General features: G+C 42.9%; 1 protein-coding gene and 1 long non-coding RNA gene across 6 annotated transcripts in view; one reads left to right on the forward strand and one right to left on the reverse strand.

The window, feature by feature from the left end:
* LOC121107025 lies at positions 1-11,192 on the forward strand. Its single transcript, XR_005840293.2, has 2 exons — positions 1-285; positions 9,561-11,192. It is a non-coding gene; the product is annotated as an uncharacterized LOC121107025 (long non-coding RNA).
* Positions 4,170-26,102, reverse strand: part of LOC418303 (CD163 molecule) — a 27,221-nt gene continuing 5,288 nt past the window's right edge. For 2 of the 5 annotated variants that reach the window (XM_015294055.4, XM_015294059.4), the window contains exons 2-16: positions 25,305-25,619; positions 21,854-22,162; positions 19,693-20,007; positions 18,662-18,973; positions 17,904-18,221; positions 16,848-17,162; positions 11,736-12,050; positions 10,941-11,003; positions 10,535-10,849; positions 10,305-10,340; positions 9,780-9,917; positions 8,859-8,945; positions 7,976-8,044; positions 6,118-6,270; positions 4,170-4,584 (exon numbers count right to left, since the gene is read on the reverse strand). In XM_015294055.4, coding sequence (XP_015149541.3) covers positions 4,478-4,584; positions 6,118-6,270; positions 7,976-8,044; positions 8,859-8,945; positions 9,780-9,917; positions 10,305-10,340; positions 10,535-10,849; positions 10,941-11,003; positions 11,736-12,050; positions 16,848-17,162; positions 17,904-18,221; positions 18,662-18,973; positions 19,693-20,007; positions 21,854-22,162; positions 25,305-25,619 — 3,167 coding nt within the window. In that variant the 3' untranslated portion in view covers positions 4,170-4,477. Of the gene's footprint in view, positions 4,585-5,941; positions 6,271-7,975; positions 8,045-8,858; positions 8,946-9,732; positions 9,918-10,304; positions 10,341-10,534; positions 10,850-10,940; positions 11,004-11,735; positions 12,051-16,847; positions 17,163-17,903; positions 18,222-18,661; positions 18,974-19,692; positions 20,008-21,853; positions 22,163-25,304; positions 25,620-26,102 lie in introns of those variants that run through there. The other 3 variants (XM_025143129.3, XM_025143133.3, XM_046944729.1) reach the window with 2 other exon arrangements.

The following is a 26,102-nucleotide window of genomic DNA, read 5'->3' on the forward strand; positions in this document are numbered from 1 at the left end:
GGCCCCAGTGGATAGGGGAATCGTGTGGTGCAGTCTGTGTGTGTCCTGTCCGTCTTCCCGGGAGCTTCCTGCCCCACGGCTTGGGCCTCGTCCCAGCTGTGAGGTGCTCTTTGCTGGCTTCCTTTGAAGCCTGGCTTGGGAAGTCAAAGGAGGGAGGGAGCCTGTGCCCTTTTCCGTGCTGAGGTGGGAGGAGAGGAAGCTCCTGAGGAGGACAGAGGGGAGCTGCCTTAACCATTCCGGCATGTTTTCCCGAAAGCACGGTTCTCCTGTTGGAACCGACGGAGGGTACGTACGGCACCGAGTGGCTCTCCCTCGGGCGGTTTGCATTTCACCCTGCAGCCTGGGGACGGGGCGGGAACGACTGAGAGGGTCTCAGGGTGAAAGGCTGGAGTGGGACCCTGCCCCGCGACGGCTGTTTTGCAGTGGGAACAGGTAGAAGGACTCTTCTGGGCTGACTGAAAGGAAGGGAGCTGGTGAGGTGAGAAGTGACCGTCGTGATGTGAGCTGGGAAGTCCAGCTTCGAAGCGAGCCCTTCTGTGGGCCAGGTGTGCGACTGCTGTGGTGCCCTCGTGCCTGATGTCCTTCTGTGGCTCGGGGAAGGTGAGAGGGGTTGGCCAAGGTGCTCCTGTTCATGGAAGGAAGCAGGGTGAGACTTTCTTCCTCTTTCTTGGCTCCTTCCAGTACCTGAAGGGGGCCTACAGAAAAGCTGGAAAGGGCAGGTAGCGACAGGATGAGGGGAAATGGTTTTGAAATGGCAGAGGGTAGATTTAGACTAGGTATTAGGAAGAAATTCTTTACTGTGAGGGTGGTGAGACACTGGAACAGGCTGCCCAGTGAGGTTGTGGATGCCCCTTCCCTGGAAGCGTTCAAGGCCAGGCTGGATGGGGCTTTGAGCAACCCGGTTTAGAGGGAGGTGTCCCTGCCTGTAGCAAGGGGGTTGAAACTAAATGATCTTAAAGGTCCCTTCTAATCCAAACCATTCTATGATTCCATGATCTCTGTCCTTTGCATCATACTTTTCAACCTCACATCTTCATTCTGAGTAGTTCAAAAGGACAAAATATTCAGTAATACAACTAACTCTGTAGAACAAGCACTTTATCTGTCTCGTGATGATGGGAATCTTTTGGGGATTAATCATACTCCAAATTAGCTAACTGAGTTGGCATCTTTGGTTGTATGATTATTCATTTCAGTAAGGGACAGTGAAATAGAGAATTTCTTTTGGTAGCAGCTGAACTAATTGATCCAAATACATCCAGAACCACTTAACTGTTGCAAATTTTCCTGAAGAATTATCCTGCTGTGAGAGGTCATTTCTTTGTTGGCAGGACACAAGCACAAGAGAGTCTAGGATTGCAGAAAAAGTTTAAATAATGACTGTGAAGAGAAGCATGAAACTAAAGATTATGTGCTTCAGACAGCTGATAGGTGTGGAAATAACTTGCTGTTTTCTTGTCATGTGTTCTCAAAAATAGTTATGTTTTTAAGAATAAACAGTATCTTATCAAAGTATACTGTCTGTGTCTTCTGTTTCTATTAATATGCACGCTATTATGCAAACCAGCAAATACTGTCCACAGTGGTTGAAAGCGGCTATTATTCCCTTCCTAACTGTTCACAATAACTGACTTCTGATACTGAAGGAGTTTACAGAAATGTAAAGGAATAAACGTATTGGAAACCATGTTGATTCTAGCATGTAACCATTCCCTCTTTCTGAAGCATCAACCTATGAAACCACCGTGGGGCACTAGAGATGTCTATTTCTCTGTAGTCAAGTGTATTTTTACTAACATTAATTAAGTAAAGTCCTGGAATGGACTGCTAGTCGTGACACCAAGACAATGGCAGAGTCCACCGCGGTCTTTTCTGTCATTTGCATCTCGTGTTTCTCTCATATATCATGCTTATACCTGGACTTTCTGGTTCTGCCATTCCAGTCAGGACTCTGCTTTCCCTTATACAACAGCCTGGCTATCTGCATAAAGCTGGATACATGGCAGAGCAAGTCATCAAGTGACCAACTTATGTACCATGAAGGATGAAGCCTTCACTTTGTCTGCTAAAGAAGTTGATGAAATTTCTATATCCTAGATCTTATTTTAAATAGTTCCTTTAGTAGTACCACACAGTTTCTGAACAAATCTCAGAGTACACTTAAAAAATGTATGAAGGACTAGAGGTATCCCAGTGATCCTTTGAAGTCCTGTCCACAGATGAAGCAAAATGAATAACCACTTAATGAATCATATATCACAAGTTACCTAGTTAGTTAGTAATAAAGTTAGTGCTGTTACTGGCAGTTTTTACTCTGATATTGACTGTTTTCTGTATTATCTGTAGTGTTACACAGGCAGCTATCCATGCAGATAAAATCATGGAATCATAGAATCGCTAAGGTTGGAAAAGACCCACGGGATCATCCAGTCCAACCATTTGCCCTTCACCAATGGTTCTCACTAAACCATGTCCCTCAACACAACATCCAAACATTCTTTGAACACTATCAGGGTCGGTGACTCCACCACCTCTCTGAGCAGCCCATTCCAGTGCCTGACCACCCTTTCAGAGAAGCACTATTTCCTAACATCCAGCCTGAATCTTCCCTGGTGCAGCTTGAAGCCAGATCAGACAGTCCATTGTTCAAATCCATCTTTCTTCGATTTAGAGACAAGAAGCTCCACGTCCTTCTCCTTAGGTCCAACCAGTGGTGAGGCTGAAGTTGTATTTCCAGTAGGCACAGGCACACAGAGTGCAGATATGCACTTTATATACATGTGTCTGACCTCACAGCTCACACCGTGATCACATTAGTCACTGGCACCACAGATACACAGGCCCCTGTGGCTTCTGATCTCAGTCCATTTGCTCCACTCTGCCACACATACATGTGCACAAACAAGAGATACCCTTCACCCTGGAAAGAATTAGAAAGGACTTTAATACAGGTATGAAACAGGCAAAGGACATAGCTAGACAAGTATGTTAACCAGCAAACTATCTGTGTGCAGCTGGGCCTTTTATCCTGTTACTCCTCTGTTTTCTCACACTTGTTCCTCCTCTACTCACCTTAACTCCTTTTCCCATCTTTTATTCTTGCCCCTAATCATCCCACAAGAAATCTTGTGGAATTCCAAAATGCAATTCATCTGCATCCTGTAATTGTGTCACAGACCCCACTTAGCCTGAATAATGATCTATGGACCTATTCCTCTGCCTTTATCTCCACCCATGAATTCTCACACTTTCACCTTTTTGATTCTCTTACCCTATGCCACCTGGGGGGGAGAGAGTGAGCAGCTGTGTTTTACTTAGCTGCCTGCCAAGGTGAATCTACATGATTACAGCATAGAAGGAGAAAAAGAGAAACAAAGTTTCTCCTTCCAGCCACATTTGTGATTCACTTGTACATGGTTCTGCATCTTAAGTAAGGACAAGAACAGCCTCTCACTGAGTTTCGCATCTTATAAAGCACTATATAGAAAATTAATTCAGGACTCCACACTCTATGTGACAAATAAAATATCCAAAAGATGAAACACAGCATCAGTAATTCTCTTGCAGTTCATTCCCCATTCCTAGTAATCTCCAGAAAGAAGTTCTGTGGATTTGGGGGAGAAACTGTGAAAGGTTTAGGGCTGGTTCAGCCCGGTTCTGTGACTAATGGGGTGGAGGGGGGACCCACCGACCTATGCTCCAGGAGAGGGAGAAGGGGAAAGGGTAGGGAGATGGACCTAAGAACAAAACAGTGGCAATGAGCTAAGGGAGAAAAATAATTCACTAAATATGATAGTGGAATGTGAGATAATACAATATAATTGGAACTGAAGCTAATAAATCAAATTAAATGAGAGATAGAGTGTCCAAAACCAAAGGCCTTACTCTTATGGTGAGGCAAGACGGCTAGGGAGCACACACCAGAGAGATGAGAAGTAAAAGAAAGGGAGCATCTTCTGACTCGCGAGAAGTTTTATCTTTCCCTCTACATGGAAAATGGAACAGTGAAAATCTTCGGGGATTTGCAGTAGTTCTTCTCTTCAGAGAACCAGGTACTTGGAGATGCTGCACGGGACTGGAGCTTTAACTCTTTCACTCTTAGTATGCTGCATGATGTTATGATGTGGAACACTGATAACAAAAATCATAAAACCGTGACAGAAACATACTTTTGAGAAAAGATCTTTAAACAGCTTTTAATAAGAAAATACCACATGTTGAAAAATTACCCCAATAGAAAAAAAAAGCAATGAAAATATTTAGAAATAAAAAGCAAAATTGTCCAAGCAGTCAAGGGAAGTCTGAAAAACTGTCTTAACTATTATGTTTGTATTTGTTCTGCATCGATTAACACTTCTCTGCAAATAAACCGAACTTATGAAAACTAATCCTAAATGCAAGCTTTTCTGGCTCCCATTAGCATTTTTTTGAACAGTGATGTATTCCAAAACTGTCCAGTACTGCTCAGCAGTCTCCATCATTGTCCCAGCTCTTCCATGTCATCATACCCGATGTCTTCAAGAGCAGGGGATAAATCTCTCTGAGCTTCAGACGTTCTGTTTTGTGACACATTAGGACTCCAGTCTGAAAACATGAAGGGAAGAACACTGAGATAAATGCACATTCTGCATGTCTTGCACCCACATGGTTGTGAAGCTGACAGCATGGGCTGTCTGTGGCCTCCTCCAGAAAGACTTGAGGAAAGCTTATTTTATTCTACTTCCTGCCACATATAAAAAATACCCAAGTGTTAAGCATACTTTTCCCAATGAACATTTTTAATGAACTCTAACGATAATCATTTTTAATGAAAGCAATTATTCAGTGTGTCTAAAGAACCCAATTCCATGTTTTACCACCTCAAGTTTTAACAAGCATTTTTTGCTCTCTTTATCTGACATGCTGCGAATTTAGTAGATCTAGCCTTGTCCTTCCCAAGAGCATACCCTAATTTGGATCCTCCCAAGGCTACCACAGGAGAATGATCAACCCATTCTTGGTGTAAGTAAGAGGCAGCAATTTTAATTTCCAGCAAATGAGGCAACAGGCAAAAATGTTATAGCTATAAGGAGAAAAACAACATAGGCATCAATTACCTGCAGAAGTGAGAACACGTACTGAATTGGCTGAAAGACCAGTCTAACAAGTGTAGGAAGAGTGTAGGTAGATGTGAATCTAATGAGGTTCTTCAAGGCCAAGTGCAAGGTGTTGCACGTGGGCCAGGACAATCCCAGGTGTTTATACAGACTGGAGAAGAATGCCTTGAGAGCAGCCCTGTGGAGGACTTGGGGGTCCTGGTAGACGAGAAGCTGAACGTGAGCCAGCAGTGTGCGCTCACAGCCCAGAAGGCCAACTGCGTTCCAGGCTGCACTAAAAAAGGGGTGGCCAGCAGGGAGAGGGAGGTGATTGTGCCCCTCTACGTAGCTCTTGTGAGGCCCCATCTGGAGTACTGCGTCCAGGCCTGGGGCCCTCAGCACAAGAAAGACACAGAGCTCTTGGAACAAGTCCAGAGGAGGGCCACTGAGATGATCAGAGGGCTGGAGCACCTCTCCTATGAGGAAAGGTTGAGGGAACTGGGCTTGTTTAGCTTGGAAAAGAGAAGGCTCCAGGGAGACCTCATTGTGTCCTTCCAACATTTGAAAGGAGCATATAAACAGGAGGGGGAACAGCTTTTTACGAGGGTGGACAGTGATAGTACAAGGGGAAATGGTTTTAAAATGAAATAGAGGAGGTTTAGGTTAGATATTATTAGGTTAGATATTAGGAGGAAATTTTTCACTATTAGGTGGTGTCACATTGGAACGGGTTGCCCAAGGAGGTTGTGGATGCCCCATCCCTGGAGGCATTCAAGGCCAGGCTGGATGTGGCTCTGGGCAGCCTGGTCTGGTGGTCGGCAACCCTGCACATAGCAGTAGGTTGAAACTACATGATCATTGTGGTCCTTTTCAACCCAGGTCATTCTATGATTTTATGATTCTATGAGATAACATTTCTTCCTTACAGTGATTAGATAAAGTCTAGGTGATCCTTTGAGGTATACTCCACCTTGATTTTCCCTGAGTTTGGTACAATAACTATAGGTTACGAAAATTAGCAGCAGTGCTCTTCTGGCCTCACCTTTCCGTGAATCCTTGTTTTTGTCACATTCTTCTGAGACCCCAGTGATTTCTTGCTTATTCGGCCCAGAAAGAGAAGCATCTTCAGGTCCAGGAGTATCCGTTACATCATCATAACCACCCTCCAGGTTATTTCCGGGCAGTGGTAGGACTTCTGAAACAGTATAGGTATTAACTGTAACAGGGATAGGTCTTCCACTAGAGAGAGCACTAGCTTATGATCCAAAAATAAGGCCTGCAATAACGACAGTACTATGACAATGAATGGTAAGAAACTAAGGTTCCTTCTGAGGACTCTACAGTATATCACAGTGATATAGCTCCAATAATTGTCATACGTTGTTGTAACAAGTAGGAAGCAGAAACATAGAGGATGAACAGGAACAGGACAAACATCTGGAAGAATGCAGTTAGTGGAAAAAATTATGTCAGAGTGGTCTTCCCCACTTTGTTTCATAATTGCACAATAACAAATTTCTCTGTGTCTATCTCTGTGAAGCACCTATTTCCTTGTATTTTCATTACTTATCATTTACATAACCACTCTCTGTTAAACTTCAGTAAAATAGTCTAGCTGAGGAGCTGCCCTGTGCTGACACCTCTGGATGTTTGGATACAAACTTGGGCCAAACCTCTGGAGAAAAATGTTTGCAGTTCTTTTTCCCTCTCTCTCATTTTCCACTGTCTTTAGAGGGGGGAATCAGTGAAACCAATTACAGATGCTAACGAGGGAAAGCTGCCCTAAAACAGACTCCTGTTCTAAGAGAACTTTACAGAGCAGGTTTGAGTGAGCAAATGAAGATCAAAAAGTGCTGAATAAAGCCAGATGCATGTTTACTTTGGAGCTGCTTGTGCGGGCTTGGCAGATTTGGAAATTTGAGGGTAGGAGAGAAGAATTATGGGAGAAACCAGAAGAGTCTCTTGGCAGAATTCAAACTCATTAATTCTGAAAATTGTTCAGGGAGATAAACTCCAGGATGCCAAGCTCTGATTTCTCAGGGGCATCTGGCTCAGTAATCTGTACTTATCTGGAAGTCATCCTCCAATGAACCTTAGTTCTCAGTGTTTTATGGTATATACATGCACACACAATACGTATATATTCAATACAGGTGTAAAATTAAAATTTAATCTAACTGCTCCCATTTTGTTTTTTTTTTCACCCACTATTGAATAGTCAATCTGGATTAGAAAAAGAGATCTTATTTGGAATGATTTTCTTCTTGGTGAAAACTTCAGAACAAGCAAGGAAAGTAAAGGCTTAAAAATGTAGAGAAAAGTTTAAATAATTAAAAACCTAAATATAATAAAATCGGTAGAAAATAAAAGACATCACAGCAGAGAATTAGAAACGTGGGCAGCTGAAGTCCAAAACTGGTTGTGCTTTTGGCAATAGATTTATCTGAGAGAAGACAATACTTATGCGAGTGTCTTGATTATCACTAAGAAAATACAATTCTTCTCCCCACTGTCAGATTGCAGTTTTTCATCACTAGGTAAAAATTTCCTATTCAACTCCAGCAATATGCTGTGGGTTTTTTTTTTTTTCCCTATCTTAATTCCCCCCATTCATGTAAGAAATTAAGCAACAGTTTGCATGATATTACAGTTACAGTTTCTAGTGGCTTGATCCTGCGAAGAGTGAAATACCAACAACAACCATTTATTGTATTTTCAGCTTCTCATGTAAAGATTGTATGACACACTCCCACCAAAGAAATTAAACAAAAATTTTTGGCTTTCTTCTAACTTCACTATTCAAAATGAAGTGCAGCAGGAAAAAAAAATGTGTTTTAATCATTAGTAATGCTTTGAAAATTAGAAGTCTCTTTTTTTGTAGGATCCCTATCTTACATTACCTTGAGTTGCTCCAGGACCACTTTCTTTGTCACAGTCTCTACCATAGAGTCGTTCATTTGTGGAACCCACTGAATAAGAAAGTAGGCAAATGAGAAAGTGCGATGTCAGAGCAAACTCTCTGGTTCACAGAATGTAAAGATCAACCAGAAAAAAAATGCATGATATAATATACAGGAAAGTGACTTTAGTCATTTAAGTGACTTCAGTGCATACAAAAGGACTGGTAGGCTAAGTAAATAAATTAAGGAAGCCAGTCAAATCTGATCGCATTCTTTCTACTTGAAGCACATGATCGACACTGTCATTTGGAAGAGTGCCTGCAGTCTTCAATCAGTACTGTAGTAAAGATGACTAAGTGAGCTAAGGTGCTTCTTTGGAGGAGAAGCAGATTCTTGGGCAGTTGGTATTAATCCTACAATGCAAAGGGCTTGCAATAGAAAAGCCAAGAATCCTTCTGGAAGTCGTGAGAGAGGCAAGCCATAAAGTGAGAAAGCAATCAACAGGAATAAGATGACAGATGCATGTGGCTTGTTGGTAGGGGCTTACAGATTTATTTATTCCTGTTTTCCTGCTTTAAACACCTGTAGCAAAAGCTTTCATATTTTTCCTTCTTTTTTTTTTTTTTTGTGAGGGAGTGGGTGGGATGGGGTCTGGGAGGCAGGCATGCTGAACTGTGTTCTCTGGCTGCAGTGGTAGTGTGCCAGTCAGCACAAAATGAATTGTCCCTTAGAGAAGAATTAGTAGAATACACAGGACAGGAAACTCAAGTGTAGGAACTGCTTAGTTTCCTGGTAAATATGTGAGCTGCACAGTTTCAGACTGGGGCCACCAGAAAAAGTTAGCTTCAATTTGTTTCTCTTGATGAGAACAAGACACACATACCAGAGAGGCCAGACATTCCTTGCTGTTCCTTCATCAGTTTATAGTCAATCTCCTCATAGACAGCCTCATTGAAGGAGTTATAGGAGCCTAAAGGTAAAATGCATGATCATTCACAGTCTCTGTCCATACTCAGGCCGTGATCATGAAAAGGAGGGATCTAACAGGGTCTACATGATCTGGTTACTACCCAGAAAGTCACTAAGAGGTGCTGGCTAAGAATAAGTGTGGAGAAAAGGTTTATTTTGACAAAGAGACCTTAGATATTGGGTGAGGAAGCAAGTGTGTTTACAAATCCATTCAATTTATTCTGTCTCTGTGCAGATCTAAGTTTCTTTGTTTAAAGAAGTTTCTTTAAACTTTCTAAGTTTCTTTGTTTTGCTTTATCTTCTAATAACTCCTTCCTTATTCAAGAGACTGAAAGCTTTCCGGATGTTTACGGCACTTCAGGGAAAGATCTCACGCAGATCCACAGTCTGAACTGGAGATATTACTACTCACTTGTCTGAGATCTAATGTGCTACTAGCTATGAGGTTTCCAGTTGCTGTACTGATTTGATACTCTAAAAGCCACCTTTAGTAAGGTGGCTGTCCTTCCTTGCATTTCTGCTGTTTCTCACTGCAAAACTCTTTCTCCAGATTGACCTCACTCTCCACTCTCAAGCCAGTTCCCCTGTCTCCTTGTCTCTGTTTCTCTCCACAAAGGCAGGTCACTTCAAGCCCCCTACAGAGGAAGACCAGACCCAAGACTCCCAGTGGTTGTCCTGGCTGCTGTCATTTTCCAGTTGTACTACTTGACAGGGAACAAGTGAAAATCTCAGTACAGCAGCAGGTGTCATTTACCTCAGCTACCCATCTCCCCTGCTCCCCCAGGCAGCTAAAAACTTGCCAGCCATTTCAAGGAAGCATTTGATACCAACACACCTCTCTGCTGTGCCCTGGCTCTTTGGATCAGTCCAGCGAGAATGGCAAGAACCAGGCAGAGAAGGGCCCCCAGGATGATGCAGAGGATGACGGGCACTGAAACTCTCTTGTTGTTTGTCACTGAGCGGCGGGGTGAAGCTAAATGGAAACAAAGAGGTAACACGAAGAGAAGGACCCAGTAGCCCAAAGGCTGCTCCTCTGAAGCCTCCTCGTGTGCTCATGGTAGCAGAGTGAGGTAGGTCGCCTGCTGCATAATTTCTGCTCAAGGAAAAAGAATTCAGCAGCTAGAAATAGTGCCACTCAGCTCTCCTTTACAAAAGGCTGTGGGAGATGCCTTCTGATGAGCTGGAATATCACAGAATTACAGAACTGCAGGGGTTGGAAGGGACCTCAAGAGATCACTGAGTCCAACCCCCCTGCTAAAGCAGGTTGATATACCTCTGATTTACCTGTTATGCAGTATCAGTGGCAATAAAAGTTCCTAATTTGATGAGAGGAAGAAAGGGTGAAGAAGGAATGTTTTACCTGCTCTGGTGGAAGATGTTGTTGTTTCTGTCACACCTACAAAATGAACGTGAGTCCAGATTAAGGAAGAGGTAACTGAAAAGTAGTAAGAATATATTCATATCATTTGTGAGGTTCCTTCAGTCCGAATTATGAAAAGGCTAATCACTGGGATGGACAGATGGCATAATATTCCTCTATCCACCTTCCTCCCCAGTTTGTGTGATGAACCAAAGGACCATTTTACTAACCTGAGCAATCCACGGCAGCATCCTCCTTGTGATTACAGTTTTTACCAAACAAGGGCTTGGAAGGACAGTCCCAAAGTGACAGTTCTGTTCCTTTACAGTGGACCTTCTCCAACCAGATGGGACCTGTCCCTTCCCCAAAGGCAGCTTCACTCAGAGCAGACACAGCAGAACCACAGCCCAGTTGCCTGCATACAACATTAGCATCTGCCAGATCCCAGGAATCATCACAGATTGTTCCCCAGGAACCCTGATTCCAAATCTCCACTCTTCCTGAGCACGCATCCTCTCCTCCTACAACACGTAACTTCTCCCTGTCTGCAGAATAATAATAAAAAAAAATCTGTATTGCCTGAATAGCTGTAAGGTCCATAGTGACTAATAAGGAAAAACAAAGGGGTGGAAGTACCTGAGCAACTTGAAGAGTTTGGACACTCAGTAAATGTAGTTGGAGTCACCGCTCCTTTTCTTCCTGCAGAAATTAAATACTGAGTTAAATAACTAGATTATTCTCTGGAAAGAGCGAAGGAGTATAAACTACCTGAGCAATAATCAGCAAGTGCATTTTTCCTATAATAAATTTGTAACCTATTTAGTAGATGTAGTAGTTGGTGTTTAGTAGTGTTTGGCTATTATTGTATATTAAAAAATCTTCTTGAAACTCTCTGATGACCTTGCTTTCTTTTCTCTTGAAGTGCCTTTCTGAATGTGATCTAAAAATTATTTACATTTCAGTGAGAACCCACAGATACGAAATACTGTCCTAACAGCAGGCACCAGAAATGATAATTCAGAACTGAACTAACATATACTTGCACGTGGTTACGTGCATGCATATGTATTTAGATGTATACAAGCACTGCTTTGCCTCCATACATATAGAAATACATATATGTCCTTAGTCTTCTTGAATAGTCTCATCTTAGCTGAAATCTCACAGACTAATTGCATTTCACAGATTTTTAATGCACAGATAGGCAGTGGCAGCATCCTGTCAGGGGCTTCCCTTGGATTTTAATACTGATATCATTTTAATTTACTCATTTTCAGCAGATGTAGACAAAACGTTTGCGCAAATTTCATGAAACTGAAAGTAATATAAACTGGAAACAAATAAACATGAGGTAAGCACCGCATTGTCCACGTATGCATGTGCAGATGTATGTGTGTTTGGGAGGTACCGCGCGGGTGCATTTGTATTTACCAGAGCAAGAAATATGGGTCTCTTCTGCTCGGGTATCACATGACTGAGGATCCCAGGGGTCTGACTGACATTGCCAGAGAGAGCTGTGTTGCTCAGCGCACTCAATGTGATCCAGCCACGTGGGCCCAGAACCTCTGCCATATTTGAAATCTCTTTCAATTTCCCCACCGTCTCCACAGTTCAAGTGTTTGCATACAGTTACTGCAGTGAGTTGAGACATACGATTGGAGCAAATGCTCCCCCATGTCCCATTGTAGAAAACTTCTAGCCGTCCAGCACAGCCACTGCCATTCGCCAGCCTCAGAGACAGGAACTCTGAAAGTGAGGATATAAAAACGAAATCAGAGGGCACGATTCAACACACATTTCATTGTCCTGTTTCCAAAGACCAACAGTTCAGTAAGCATTACTCTTCAAACAATAGGGGCTCCTATGACAGCTGGTCACACACTTTTCTGGAGGTGAGGAAGGTGCAGATATCATAAAATGAGAGGGATATTTCTCCCTCAGCCCCTGCCTAGAGCGTCAGGGGACACGAGAGTTGCGGGAAGGCTGACTGGCAGTGAAGACTGAGGTTTGTTGAGTACCTCAGCTTCCTCCATGACTGCTGAAGCCAGTTCTACCTTCCCATTTATCAGAGGGGCACACTCTCCTTTTCCTGTCTTTTCTGACCGATGTGCCTGTAGAATCTCTTGTTATTTTTCACATCCCTCACCAAGTTCAGTTCCACCTGTGCTTCGGCTTTCCTGATCCCATCTCTGCATGCCTAGATGGCACCCCTGCATTCTTCCCACACCATATGTACTTGTCTCAACTGCCTGTACACATCCTTCTTTTTCCTCAGTTTGACCAGCAGGTCCTTGCTCAGCCAGGCTGGTTTCCTGCTTCTTCTGTTGGATTTCTTATGTAGGGGAATGGAGAGCTCTTTTGCTTTCAGAAATGCGTCCTTAATAAGCTACCACCACTGTTCAATCCCTGTGTCCCTAGAGACAGCTTCCCAGGGAATCCCATTCAGTAATTTCTTAAACAGACACAAGTTTGCTCTCCTTAAGTTCAGAGCCGAGTCTCTTCTGTTTGCCAGGCCCATACTCCTCAGGACATGGTTGCTACAGCCCAGATCACCTCCAGTCTTAACTTCTTTAATGATCTCTGCATTGGTGAGCACTGGGTCCACAGTAACGCTTCACCTGTGGTGAACCAGGAAGTTATCCTCAACAGACTCCAGGATTTTCCTGGATTGCTTGCAGCGTGCTGTGTTCCTTTCCCAGCAGATGCCTAGATGGTTGAAAAACCCCATCAGGATGAGAGCCTGTGAGGTGGAGCAAGAAGATCTCATTCACAGGCTCCCTGTGATCAGACAGCCTGTAGTAGACCCTGATCACCAAATGTGCTTTATTGATGTGGTCCCTAGTTTTAACCCACATGCTCTCGACCTGACTGTGGCTGTTTCACAGTTCTTCACAATCTATCCACTTCTTAATATAGAGGAGAACTCCCCTGCCCCTCCTTGCCTTGCCTATTCCTTCTAAAAATCTTGCAGCCCTCTATTGTAGTATTCCTGTCATGTGATTAATCCCACCATGTTTCTGTGATAGCATTTAGGTGATAACTTTCTAGTCAGACCGTGGCTTCCATCTCCTCCTGCTTATTTCCCATGCTGCATGCATCAATGTAGAGTCACTTCAGCTGGGCTATCAGCTGCATTCCCTTCTTGGAGGAACCCTCCCACATTCCTCTGGGACAAATCTGAGGTTTTCAAAAGCTGTTTCCTAAAGTGACAGCTCTCCTCAGTCTTTCTCTGTCACCCAGAAGTACATTCCCTTCTCCCATCAAATCTAGTTTAAAGCTCTAGTGATCAGCCCAGACAGCTTGCTGCCCAGTATATTTTTGCCCCTCCTAGTGAGTTGTGTCCCATATGATGTCAACATGCCCAGTCTCTTGAAGGTACATCCAACATCATAGATCCTTTAACATCTTCCCAAGGGACACAAAGTCTTTTTTAATATTTTGTAAGTAATTTCCTAGTTGCAGCCTCCTATGACTCAGCTTGAAAGAGCAGGAGCAGATAGTAGTCCTCCAATTTTATTAGACCTGATAGTGCCTTCCTGATGTGTTGACTGCAGGCCCCACACAGGCAGCAGAACTCTCTAGAAGGATTATCTGGAAGGCAAATGGGTGCCTCAGTGACCTTCATAGAGAAGTCCCCAATTACTAAGACCTTTCACCTTTTTTTTGGTGGCATTGGCTCTGATTTGGGTCCTTGGTTGGACCATATTAATGTGGTTGTCCCTTTCTGGGTCTGAACTATTATCCACACCCTCTTCTCTTTACACATCCCCAGTGCTTCATATATGTTGGGTAGAGGGACTTCAGGAATAAGGGAGAGATTCCTCCTGCTCCAAGCAGAGACTATGGTCCAGGCTCCCTCATGCATGTTTTTGCTGCCTGCTGTGGCAGGAAGCTTGCTTAACTTCCCTTGTTTAATCTTCTAAGGAATCAGAGTTTCTGCCTAGTTCAGTCTTTCTAAGCTGCGTGTGCTCCCAAAAGCAGCCTTGCAATTTGTCCATTTCAGTGCTACCAGCTGCTAACTTCTGACCAGAATCCTCCCCTTCCTGCTGGGCACTAGTTAAAACCACTTTTAGCAAACCTTTACTCTCACAGACACCATCAATCAAACTTGCTAGCTCTGTTAGGCTGTCCCAGTTCCCTTCAGAGCCCTGTTGTAAACATATTGTAGGCCCTGGTGTGCCTCACAGCAGAGCAACACACCATTCTCTTGGGTTTTACACTGTAGCTCATCTATACCTCCCAAGCTGACATTCTTGAACATGGGCTCCAGGCCAGTGGAGTTCTTCTCAAATCTTTCCTATCCAATAAGAGCTTTCTCTGGTCTGTCACAGTCTTATTTTCCCACCTGTTTATATACAGTTTGTACCTTCCCCCAGTATGGGTGCAACACTTACACCACAACACAGTAAGACATATTTACAATACCAGAATCAAGACTTCCCTGGAACTTCAGAATTACTGCAATTAGTCCAGTCCCAGGGCATGCTGTTTTATTGCTGGAGTGCCTCACGCACATACTACCTGCTATTATGGGCAAAACAGCCTCCACTTAATATTACTTATCGCCACTTAACAGAATTTTAACAATTGCTTTGGAGAATAAGAAGAAAAAAAAAGCAGAAAACATTAACAATTAAACAAATACATAGAGAAACACCTTGGATCCCCTTCCCTAGTCTTGACTAATTGCCATTTAACAACACCCTCCTTCATCCACCTTCTTTTACCTTCTCTCCCCAAAACAGCTCAGAAAAATGGGGAATGGGAGCTGCAGTCAGTCCATAACAGGTTGTTGTTTCTACTCCTTCATTCTCCTTCTCTTTCCCTACTCCAGCATGGAGTCCCTCCCCCACAGAATGCCATCCTTCATGAATGGATTCAGTGTAGGCATCCCACAGGCAGCAGTTCTTCAAGAATTGCTTCAGTATGGTTTCTTACCACAAAATGGAATCTCTCTGGAATGGAGTGCTCCAGCACGTGTTCCCTGAGCTGCAGCTCCTCCCAGACCACCTGCTACAGCATGGGCTCATCTCTATGGGCTGCAGCTCCAGCCCGGGGCATGCTCCTGCAGGGATTCTCCATGGGCTGTGACCACCTTCAGGCCACATCTACTGCAATGAGCTCCTCCACAGGCTGTGGGATGCCCACATAAGATCAGTTCATGGAGAATGACAATAAATTAAATTAATCTTTCTTAAGTTGAGAGTCTTTCCCCCCTATGGTAATTGGTGAGTGATCTCCCTGTATTTTTTCTCAACCCATGAGCTTTCTTTTTATCTTATTTTCTCCCTCTGTTCTGATGACTTAGAGGAGTAAGAGAATGGCTATACGGTACCTAATGTTAACAACCACATCCCTGCTGCCCCTACAAATCCCTTCACTGAGAGGAATGGCAGTGCAGAAAGTTGGCCTTTTTTTGTGCTGCACTTACTCATTTTTCTCTGCTCCAGTATGACTCCTTCACAAGCTGCAGTCACTTCAGGCGTTGTACCTGGTCCAGTGTATGCCCTCCACAGGTTTCAACCCTTTCAAAAGTTTATCTGTTCCAGTGTGGTTTATTCACAGGCCACAGCCCTCTCAAGAAGCATATCTCCTCCGGCAAGGACTGTCACCTTCTAAGTCATGTCTCCAGCAATGTCCCCCAGATGTCTACTCTATTTCTCCTCTCTCTTGCTGCTGGCATTCTTTTTCAAGTATGCATGAGCAGAAGCACCACGTGTTCCTCTGATTGGTTGATGTTTTGGTGTCCAGTGGATTGTTTCCATAAGTTTCAGAGCCAGCTGTTGCTGACTATCTGTGAAGTACTAAGGCCTGAACATAGGCTTTGAACCAAAGTTGACCTCTACATGAATCTCACAACTCAGAGTTATATATTGTCAGTATCCAGTAATTAGCAAAATGTATCATTACCAAAAAGTATAGCCACTGGCAAAATACACATCTTGGGCAAAACATCTCAGATGTGGCTTGGATAAAGTATTATTAGGGTGTATCAACCTCTCCTTGTTTAGAAGCATAGTGTCAAGGCCTACCAGTACACAGACTTCCTTGGCTTCTCCTTGAGCCATCTCCAGGCTTGTGGTGGAATCCAAAGAGATTACTCATGCAGTAATAGTTAGGTGCATTGCCTTGTTCTGCTTTATTCTTGCTATATCATTGCACTTATTATCTCATTGCTTTAAATTTAAGTAAAGATTAACACACTTCTTTAACTTGGTGTCTGTGACCTTTGTGCTGACCCTATCCACTGGTAAACAATCTGGCACTTGACAGTTGATGACCTCCTTCCACACAAGGCTGTGCAACCACAGCCTCTTGGTATAGCAACCCTCCAATTCATTCTCCAAATCCCTCAGCATACACTTTTGCATGTACATGTGTGAATGCAAAATAAGGACTTTAGTACACCCTTTGTGATGCTGCGCCATGCTTGCAGACAGGAGAGAATAACAAGTCATCCAAGCAAGACTCTGCCAATTCTCAGCTTCCCCATTTGTGTTCTCTTTCAACTCACAGGCTATGAAATGTATTCTTTGAACATACCTGAGCATAGAACTCCAGCATCTTCTTTGTGTTGGCAGTTGTGATGACCCCATACACTAGAGGGACATGCCCAGATATTGGATTCAGACCCAGTGCAGTTCACATCATCCAGCCAGATTTGCCCCGAGCCTACTCCATAATGAGCAGAGTTTAATGCCTTGATGGCATATCCACATCCAAGCTGTCTGCAAACAACATTTGCATCTGATAGATCCCAGTTATCATCACAGATAGTGCCCCAGATGCCATCATGATAAAGCTCCACTCTCCCAGCACAGCGTTTTGTTCCATTCACCAGCCTGATCTGCTGGCTGTCTGCAGGAAGAAAATGCAACTGCCAATATATTGATAATGCACTGGTCAATTTAATAAATGTATATTTAAAGCGCATTTGAAGCACCATGTTCTTGTTAGATTCCAGTTCAGTTATTATGATTTCTTAGGCAGAACTCCTGTGATGCTAAAACCACATCAAGGCAAAGGACTACTCCTGCAACAGGTCAGTGTTTAAGTAATTCCTGTTGGTAATTGCAAACGGGTAGTAGTAGCCTAGTCGTGATAAATATATGCAGACATCACCTTATTTTAGGAAGTCTGAAAAGCTGTTCGCGAATTAAATGCATTTAGATCAGAAACATGTTCTGCAACAGATGCATTACAAAATAAGAGAGATGTAGCAATAGTTCTTGTTCATGTGTGTATTAGAAAGGTGGCATGTGCCTATGCATGTATACAAGAGTCACAAAACCAAACCTAGTCAGTTCTTTAATGTCAGTTAAAATGTGTGATAGTCGCTGACAAATTAGTGCTTTTATGACTTCTGTATTCTGTTATTTTTTTGATTCTGTGAGCTAAATTCTTTAAGAATTTCAGATGAAGAAAGTAATGTGTGAATTACACTTGCTTCCTTGACTATCATTTATCTCTTAGCATACACAAGTAGGTGAGTTTCACAAGCTCTGATCCATGCCTATTTAAGATCTGGTGAGAACACAGCACACGGCTGGCTAGAGACAACCCTAGAAAGCATTCTGTTCTTTTCACACAGTAACTCACCAGAGCAAATCACACCAACATCTTCAGCAACTCCTGCTGACAGCACCTGAGAATGGGAGGTCTTGCAGAGCAGTAGCTGAGTCTCATTTCCATCACAGTGGACACTTCTTAAGCCCACAGGACCGATGCCTCGTTCAGACCTTGGAAGGTAATAGGCTCTCTTGGCTATTCCACACTGGAGCTGTCTGCATACCACATGAGCATCTTTGATGTTCCAGTCGTCATCTAGGACTCTGCTCCACATGCCATCAAGGGAGATTTCAACACGCCCATCGCAGCGGCTCTGACCATCTGAGAGTCTGAGTGATTCAGTAAGACCTGGGTTCAAAAGGTTTGGAAAATGCACTGAATAAAGTTTACTGACGTTATCACAGTAGAAATAACATGCAGGAGAGAGATGGAAGTCGAATTTATATGATGATAGAGAGTATTTCACACCAATGATAAAGGAGACAGCCTGTGGTAAGGCTTTGCTTGCTTCTATGCCCAGAAGGTTTTGCAATAGTAAGAAAGAAAGATGTATCCAGCTAAAAGGCTACATCCTGTGAGGAATAAGGCACATCTAAATAATGTGAATTCCTCTAGAGTGAAATCTTACTAAATGAAGTTTTTATGCTGAAACTGGGGACAGAAGGGTGATGGGTGGGTAGTGAAGGAAGGAGGACATTAAATATAAGCTGACGACTTGGCAAAGTGAGATCACCAAGATTGCTTTGGTGTGAAGTTTCAAAACGTGTAAAAACCCATTCCTGACTTACCTGAGCAAACAACAGTGGCTACTTCTTTGGCTGAACAGGTTGGATTGCCCAAAGTCACTTGAGCACAATCCCACAGGCAGGACTCTGTCCCTTTACAGTGAAAAGCATCTCTCCATACAGGCCCATTCCCATCCACAAAACTGTCTCCTGTCTGGATTGACTTTGCATAGCCACAGTTCAGCTGATAGCAGAGAACGCTAGCAGCCTGCAAATTCCAGTGGGAGCTGCAGAGTCTTCCCCATGTATCTCCATGGCGGATTTCCACTCTGCCAGAGCATGTGGTGCCATTCACTAGTCTGCCCCCTGGGCACCCTGAATATAAGAGAAAATGAATACCAAGATGTCATACTGGTAACTGCTCATGAGCGTGATCTAAAAAGTGGCTTGGAAATGGAAATGAATTTTCCTTGGCAATGAAGAGGAGCAAAAATGACTCCATTGGCCACAAGAATTTCCATAATATAGCTAGATTTCAGTCCCCCTGTTTTACTGAGGAGAATGATTAGAAATCAGAATCTGGTCTCCTGCAATTTTTAAACTTGAGGCACTAGATTTCAAGGCTTTGAGTGAATCTTAACTACTCTGACCAGATGTATTTGGGTCTCTCAACACAGGCCATGGGTCCAAGGACTCAATTAAGCCTGAACCAGGCCTTCAGTCCTTGCCTTAACTATGTGGTTGGTGTAACTCCTGTCCTCTGCTGTTCCTGACTGTTCTATCTAGTTGAGCCCTCTGTGTTCAGATGCTTCGGACTATACCCTGATGGATGCACTCATATTTTCTCACCATCTGGACCCAACTCATTGTCCCCTGAGGAGCAGCCCTTCCCGTGCTCTTGCCTGGCACAAAGAGCACTTCATAGAGAGTGAACAGCCTTGTGGTAAGAGTGAAATGCAGCCACAGCTCCTGGAAATACCTGCAGCAGGCTAAATACAGAGCTTGGCTGTACAGATATCCTCTGGTTTTGGGGTCCATATCTGTCTCAAAGAAGCAATTTTTCATTTCTCCTTTTGGCCCTTTCCATTGCTCACCTGAGCATATCACACGAGCATCATTTCCAGCAGGGCATTCACTCTGATCTAGGACACTCACAGAACAGTCTCTTGAGTATGAGCCATTCTTCTTACAGCTGAATGTACCATTCCAGAAAGACCCATTTCCTTTTCCAAAGGACTGTCCATCTGGTATTGATAGTGCAACTCCACAGTCTAGATGCTGGCAGAGATCATTGGCAGCTGAAAAATTCCACAAGTAGTCACAGAGTGTTCCCCATGATCCTCCATGAAGAAGCTCAACTCTACCTGAACATGTGGTACTGCCATTTGACAATCTGTATCCACCATAGCCTGTAGGAATAATAAAGGACTTAAGCATTCGTATTATTATTTAATGCTATTGCATTGAAAATTGTAAAAGAGATCTGGTTTATTACACTTTCTGTGTCCCAGGTTACTGGGTAGAGAGGTAGACCAGGAAGCACATAAGCCAACGCTGAAACAATTATCATCCATTCTGTAGCCTGTACTATGTGACCGAAAGCCTTTTAACTCTTGAATTTCCTTCTCTCGTCCTCCACCTTGTTCTCTTCTTCCCCCAAAATGCTGTTGCTACTTTGTAGGATCTTTAAATTACTGTCTTGATTTTGATGTGCTTGAGAAACATAGAGTAGGAGCCACTAGTTGCACTTTCTCTCCCAGTAGCACGTCCTCTTGCATTAATGAGTAACCAGTTCAGTGCAATTCTCAGCTTTCGTGTATGTCACAGCACAAGGTACTGAACACAAAAGTCCATGTCCACCAGCAGATTCACAATTATTTAAGTATGGTATGGAGTGTCCTACTGCAATCCTTATGCAGTTCTTCTGTCTTTTCATACTGTTACTGCCTACCCTTGCCTCACCCTTGCACAATATTCCTTCTAATGAAACCTCTGAGGTACGAATCTTGCGGGACACGAACAGGAGCCAAGACCTGTCCAGTCACAGGCATCTTAACTAGGCTGTCTGGCTCCTTAGAGGGCTGCAGAGTACAACAGCCAGTGTGACATTTCCAAGGCAGGTTTGAAACTGACTGCAGTCCTTTAACTGGAGAAGTCTCAAGGGAGACCATATCACTCTCTACAAATGCCTCAAAGGTCCTTGTAATCAGAATGGGGTTGGCTGCTTCTCCCAAGTAACTAGTGATAAGACAAGAGGTAATGGCCTTGAGTTGCGCCAGGGTAAGTTTAGATTGGACATCAAGAAAATTTCATCTCAGGATGAGTGGTGAGGTATTGGAACTGGCTGTCCAGGGAGGTGTTCAAGAAAAGGGTAGATGTGGCACCAAGTGGCATGATATAGTGGTCATGGTGGTGATGGGTTGACAGTTGGAAAAGATGAGCTTAGTGGTCTTTTCCAACCTTAACAATTCTTTGATTCTATTTTATAATTCTGTGGCTGGAAAAAGAGCATGAAGTGAACTTCTTTCTCTTCTGAGAAATTCTTCTCTTATTTCTCTGTAAATAAGGTATTGCTAGCATCTCTGCCTCATTTTAAGTTTTGAGCTGAGAAAAGAGTCTAATTATCATTTTTTTTTTTAGTAGGTGTCAATGTTAGCTGTATTTAAAGCCCAAACTGTAGGAAATTCTTAAATAATGATACCTGACAGTTACAGATATATGCATCCAGGCCTCTGATTATTATTATTTTTTTTAATAAGTGTTTTAACTTATGCCTCCTATGGTTTTTCAAAGGTATGTAGTTGTACCTCTCCGAGTTTTATAATTAACTGAAGTACCAGAGTTTAACACACACAATAACAGAGCAGAAAATGCATTTTGCCACGGTCCTGATTATCTACTCCAGTCACCTCTCCTTTTATGCATATGAGAAAGACAAGGAAGGAATTCCCAACACTACAGAGCTCATAACTCTATTAACGTAAAAGGAATTACAGATCTTTTGAGATCTCCATCCCTGGTGACAAAGTGAAATTGTCAGAAAGGATGCGTTAAATGCAGACTCTCAGTAGAATGAAAGAGATCGTGGGGCTGCTCTCTTTTACTCCTGGCCCTTCCTTGAATCTCTCAGGCATAATAGGGGAAGAAGCCTAGAACCCCAAGGACCATAGAAATATGCAGAGGCTCAGAGTGATGGGCTGCCAGAAACAAAACTTGGGATACATGTAAACGACATCAATCAGTCCAAAGTCTCACCTGAACATAGAACATAAGCATCATGAGAGCATGCCTTACTATGCTGCAACGTCCTGGGACAGTGTGCAAGGTGAGTCTCATTCCCCACACAGTGGAACACTTCTTGCCAGATCAATTCATGTCTGTCTCCAAAGTGAGCTCCTCTCAAGACATCCACAGCCTGGCCACACCTTTGCTCATTGCATATAACAGAAGCAGCATTAAAATCAATGTATGAGTAACATACTGTAGTCCAAGTTTCATCTTGCTTTATTTTCAGGTGTCCTGAGCAGGCAGTGTCCCCTCCAGACAGATGCAGCCCTGAGAAACCTAGGTGGTAGGGAGGAAGGGAGAGGGAAATAAGAAAATCAGTATTGAGTGTTGATTACACTGGTCTAATTTAATTTCTCTCATGCACTCATGGACAAGACACATGGTACACACATCTCTGAGGACTACTGGCTTTTGAATAGCTGTTGTGGCAATATCTGTATGTTGCTGGCAAGAGAAAAATGAGAGGGAAAAAAAACAGTTTGCAGGAATGTTTGTGTTTTTAGTACATGAAAATACTAGATCTTGAACAAGTGCTTGGGAAGCCCTAGAATAAGGGGAATTTTGAACATTTGCAACATGTTTGAACAGTAGCAATTGACAAACAAATAAATAAATACATAAGTATTTACAAGGTATGTTCTCAAGTCTTCACTATGTAAAGGAATAGGAGACTGAAGTACCTCAAAAAGAAGAAAAACCTGTATTATATAAGTGTCAAGGGATTTCCAGAAGAATATAAAGCAGAATCAACTACAAAAGGCCTCTATAGCATGAACTGGAAGTCTGCAGGTTTATTAGTTCAAGTTCAGTGCTGCCGATTCCCATAGGCTTTGTTGAATGCCTCTGCACACCACTTCATGAGCTCTATATTTCTGGAGATCTTGTTCAGGCAAGGCATGCTACGTGAGAGAGAGCTGTGTAGACCTTGAATGAAGCCCACCTCAGTTTTGATGGAACGTGGCAGCTGAGGTACAGCAGTTTGTGAGAGAAACAACCTGTCCTCAAAACAGCATTGCACTGCTTTTCTTCTGTCATCTGGAGCTTGTAGTAGTGACTTGCTTCCACTCAGATGGGGCTACATTTAGCGAGCTCAGTGGCTATATCTCACCTGTTTTTTTGTTGTTGCTGTTGTTTTTTAATTCACTCAATGAATTCTTGAAGTTTTATCAATCAGCATAAAACAGTATTTTTTTCTTTGGTGTTTGTATTTTTTTCAGCTCCACAGCTCTATTAGCAGTGAAGTATTTCATATCATGTCAGTCCCACCACTGTTCTTTGGCAAGATATTTATTTTATATGCTTTTCTTCTCAGTGGACGTGATATGGAAATGGTAATGGATTTGTTTTTGTGCAGTGCAGACAATCACCACAATTAATTTATAGCTGTGCAGGAGCATAGAAAATGTTATTCACATGAGTACCAATGGTACTGTCAAGGGAAATCTTGAGTTTATCAAGAGTGACTCCACAGAGCCTGGGAGAGTTTGTGGCTTTGAATCAAAGGAGAGTCTAGTAAGGCTGATCTTGTGGTGCGAGTTTGTTACAGACCACCCAGTAAGGTGAGGAATTGGACAAAATCTTCTATAGACAAGAAAATCTCCAAATCACACATCTTCACATTGTCACTGGCAAAACTGCACTTCACATATTGTGTTTAGTTTTCAGTCCCTTACTTCAAGAAGGATATTGGTTTGCACAAGCATGTACAAAGAGCAATGAAGCTGGTGAAGGGAATGGAAGATATAGGAGGAGTAACTAAGGGAACTAGGATTGTTTAGTCTGGAGAAAAAGAAGCTGAGGGGAGACCTCATTGCTCTCTACAACTAAAAGAAGTTTCTTTTATCATATGACTAGCGATATGACACAAAGGAATGAGCTCAAGATGCACCAGGGGAAGTTTAGGCTGAAGATTAGGAAGAATTTCTTCACAGAGAGTGTGGAGAAGCATAGGAATGGGCTGCCCAGGGAAATGGTGTAGCCCTCATCCTTGCATGTATTTAAGAAATGTGAACATGACATCTATTCAGTAGCAAGGAAGAACTGGCTAGGGTTATGGAAATCTTTGGTAGCCTTTAGTCACCCTGAAATAGTGGATTTCCAGATACTAAATGGAGTGAGAAAGAAGAAAAAGTGCAGAGCAGAGTTCAGGAGAGAGAATTTGACCTAAATAAACCCATGGGATGCAATGTGGTATATCTAAACTGGCCAATGTTCTTTCAAGTCCATTCTTTTTAGAAGAGAGGCCATTTTCAAAAGGTTGTAGAGATTATGTCCCTAGCAACAGGAAAAAGGCAGATGTCGTACTCTTCAGAAAAGGATGAAAAGACAACCAGGAGAACTATAGGCTGGTCAGAGAAAGTCATGGGGTGAGTTTTCCAGGAACTTATTTCTAAGTAGGTGAAGAAGGTAAACAAGGAGTGCGAGCATGGATTTTTCCAAGAGTAAACCATGCCTATAGGACCTGATTGCTTTCTCTGAAAAAAGGACTGAATCGTGGATGATGGGATAATAGCAGTATATACCGTTTACCTCAAATTTAACAAGGTCTTTGAAATTGTCTTGCACAACTCTTGTGTCTTGTAACAGTCTCAATAAGTGAATGACTAGATGAGCAGAAAGCTCATTGGTCACGGTCAGATTGTAGTTCTTAATGAGTTGCACTCAACCTGGAGGTTGGCAACAAGTGGATTACCACTGTGGTCTTCCCTGAGATCTGTTCCATTCTATGTCTTCACCAGCATTTTAGAGAACTCAATAGAGAGCACTTTTACTGAACTGAGGTAATCTCAAGGGCAGAGCTACCATTCTGATGTACATAGGATGAAGTAATGGGTTGACAGGAACTTTATGAAAATCAAAAAGGACAAACATGAAGTCCTAAAAAAGAGGAAAGAAGAACCTCTTGCAGTGCTCCAAGGAGCAAAACCAAACACATACTGCAAGTGAAGACACCGAGCAGTCACTGGATTCCTTTGCCATTCCAGAAATTCCCGTCCTAGCTTACAGGAAGATCTAAAGAAAGAGAATGGTTGGAGGGCATAATACAGAATTTTCTTGCTTCTCCATCTACAACCTCTCTTTAGCTGCCTTTCCTGGCCAGGAGCAAGTTGATTATTGCTCTCATGTTGGCTGTAAGAGGCGTGGCAGAAAGAAATAATGCTTCTATTTCTGTTCTGTGTAATTTACTGTGTCTATTTCTGTTCTGTATCATTGCTGTGCAGAGGTAAAGCAGACATACACTTGTGGTCAGCAGAAGTCTTAATGGTGGTGTGACTTGTTTCGGTTCAGAGGCCATGGAAAAAGTGTTACCTCTGTGCTGACCACCTTACTAGGCTTTATCCATTTAGGACAAAGGTTGATATCAGCTTCTTTGCACTGTGGGATTTCCTCCATTATTAAATGTTATATAACTCCTTACCTGAGCAGATCACTCCAACATCAAAATAATGAGGGCAGGTAAAGCCACCCCAGCCTGTATGTGGGCAGTTCCAGAGAGCAGATTCATTACCACGGCACTCTACTCGATACAACCACGTAGGTCCAGATCCTTCTCCAAAAGGAGCTCGGTTAAGGGCCTGAACAGCAGATCCACATCCTACTTGCTTGCAAACAACCTCAGCATCTTCTGTGTTCCAGTCACCATCACACACAGTTCCCCACTGATCCTTATGTTTTACTTCCACTCTCCCAGAGCAGGGGCCAGTTCCATTTACCAGCTTCAATTCATCATCCCCTTTATAGACAGAGACAGAACAAGGTTATGAAAATGACAGTCTTATTATTTCTTTGCAGATGATTAATGAGATTACTATTACTCTTAATTTACTCTTAAATCTTCTTTTTAAGAGTCACCTTCCTAAGTAGTCGCACATGAAGTTCTCATTTGTTTGTTTTGTTTCCAGGGTGTTATGTCTGTATTTACAAGTTTGAGATAACCAAACTGCTAAAACGCAAGTTATTTGTAATGACGTGCAATCTGTCCCTCCTCCTGACCTATCAGAGGTGGAAAATGCCAAGTAATGTCTCTAGCTTTTGTCTCACAAGGGCTTCAGTAGAAGATCCTCCTTTCTTTTTGTTGTTCTTACGCAATTTCTTCCACCCAGGCAAACTATTACTTGCAACTAAGTGTCCCCAAACTCTTTATTCTTTTTCTAATACCCCACCATAGACACAGTCCTCCTGGTCAGGGGTACACGACAAGAAAAGGATTTCTCAT

This window comes from Gallus gallus, chromosome 1, assembly GCF_016699485.2.
Source record: "Gallus gallus isolate bGalGal1 chromosome 1, bGalGal1.mat.broiler.GRCg7b, whole genome shotgun sequence".
Lineage (NCBI taxonomy): Eukaryota > Metazoa > Chordata > Aves > Galliformes > Phasianidae > Gallus > Gallus gallus.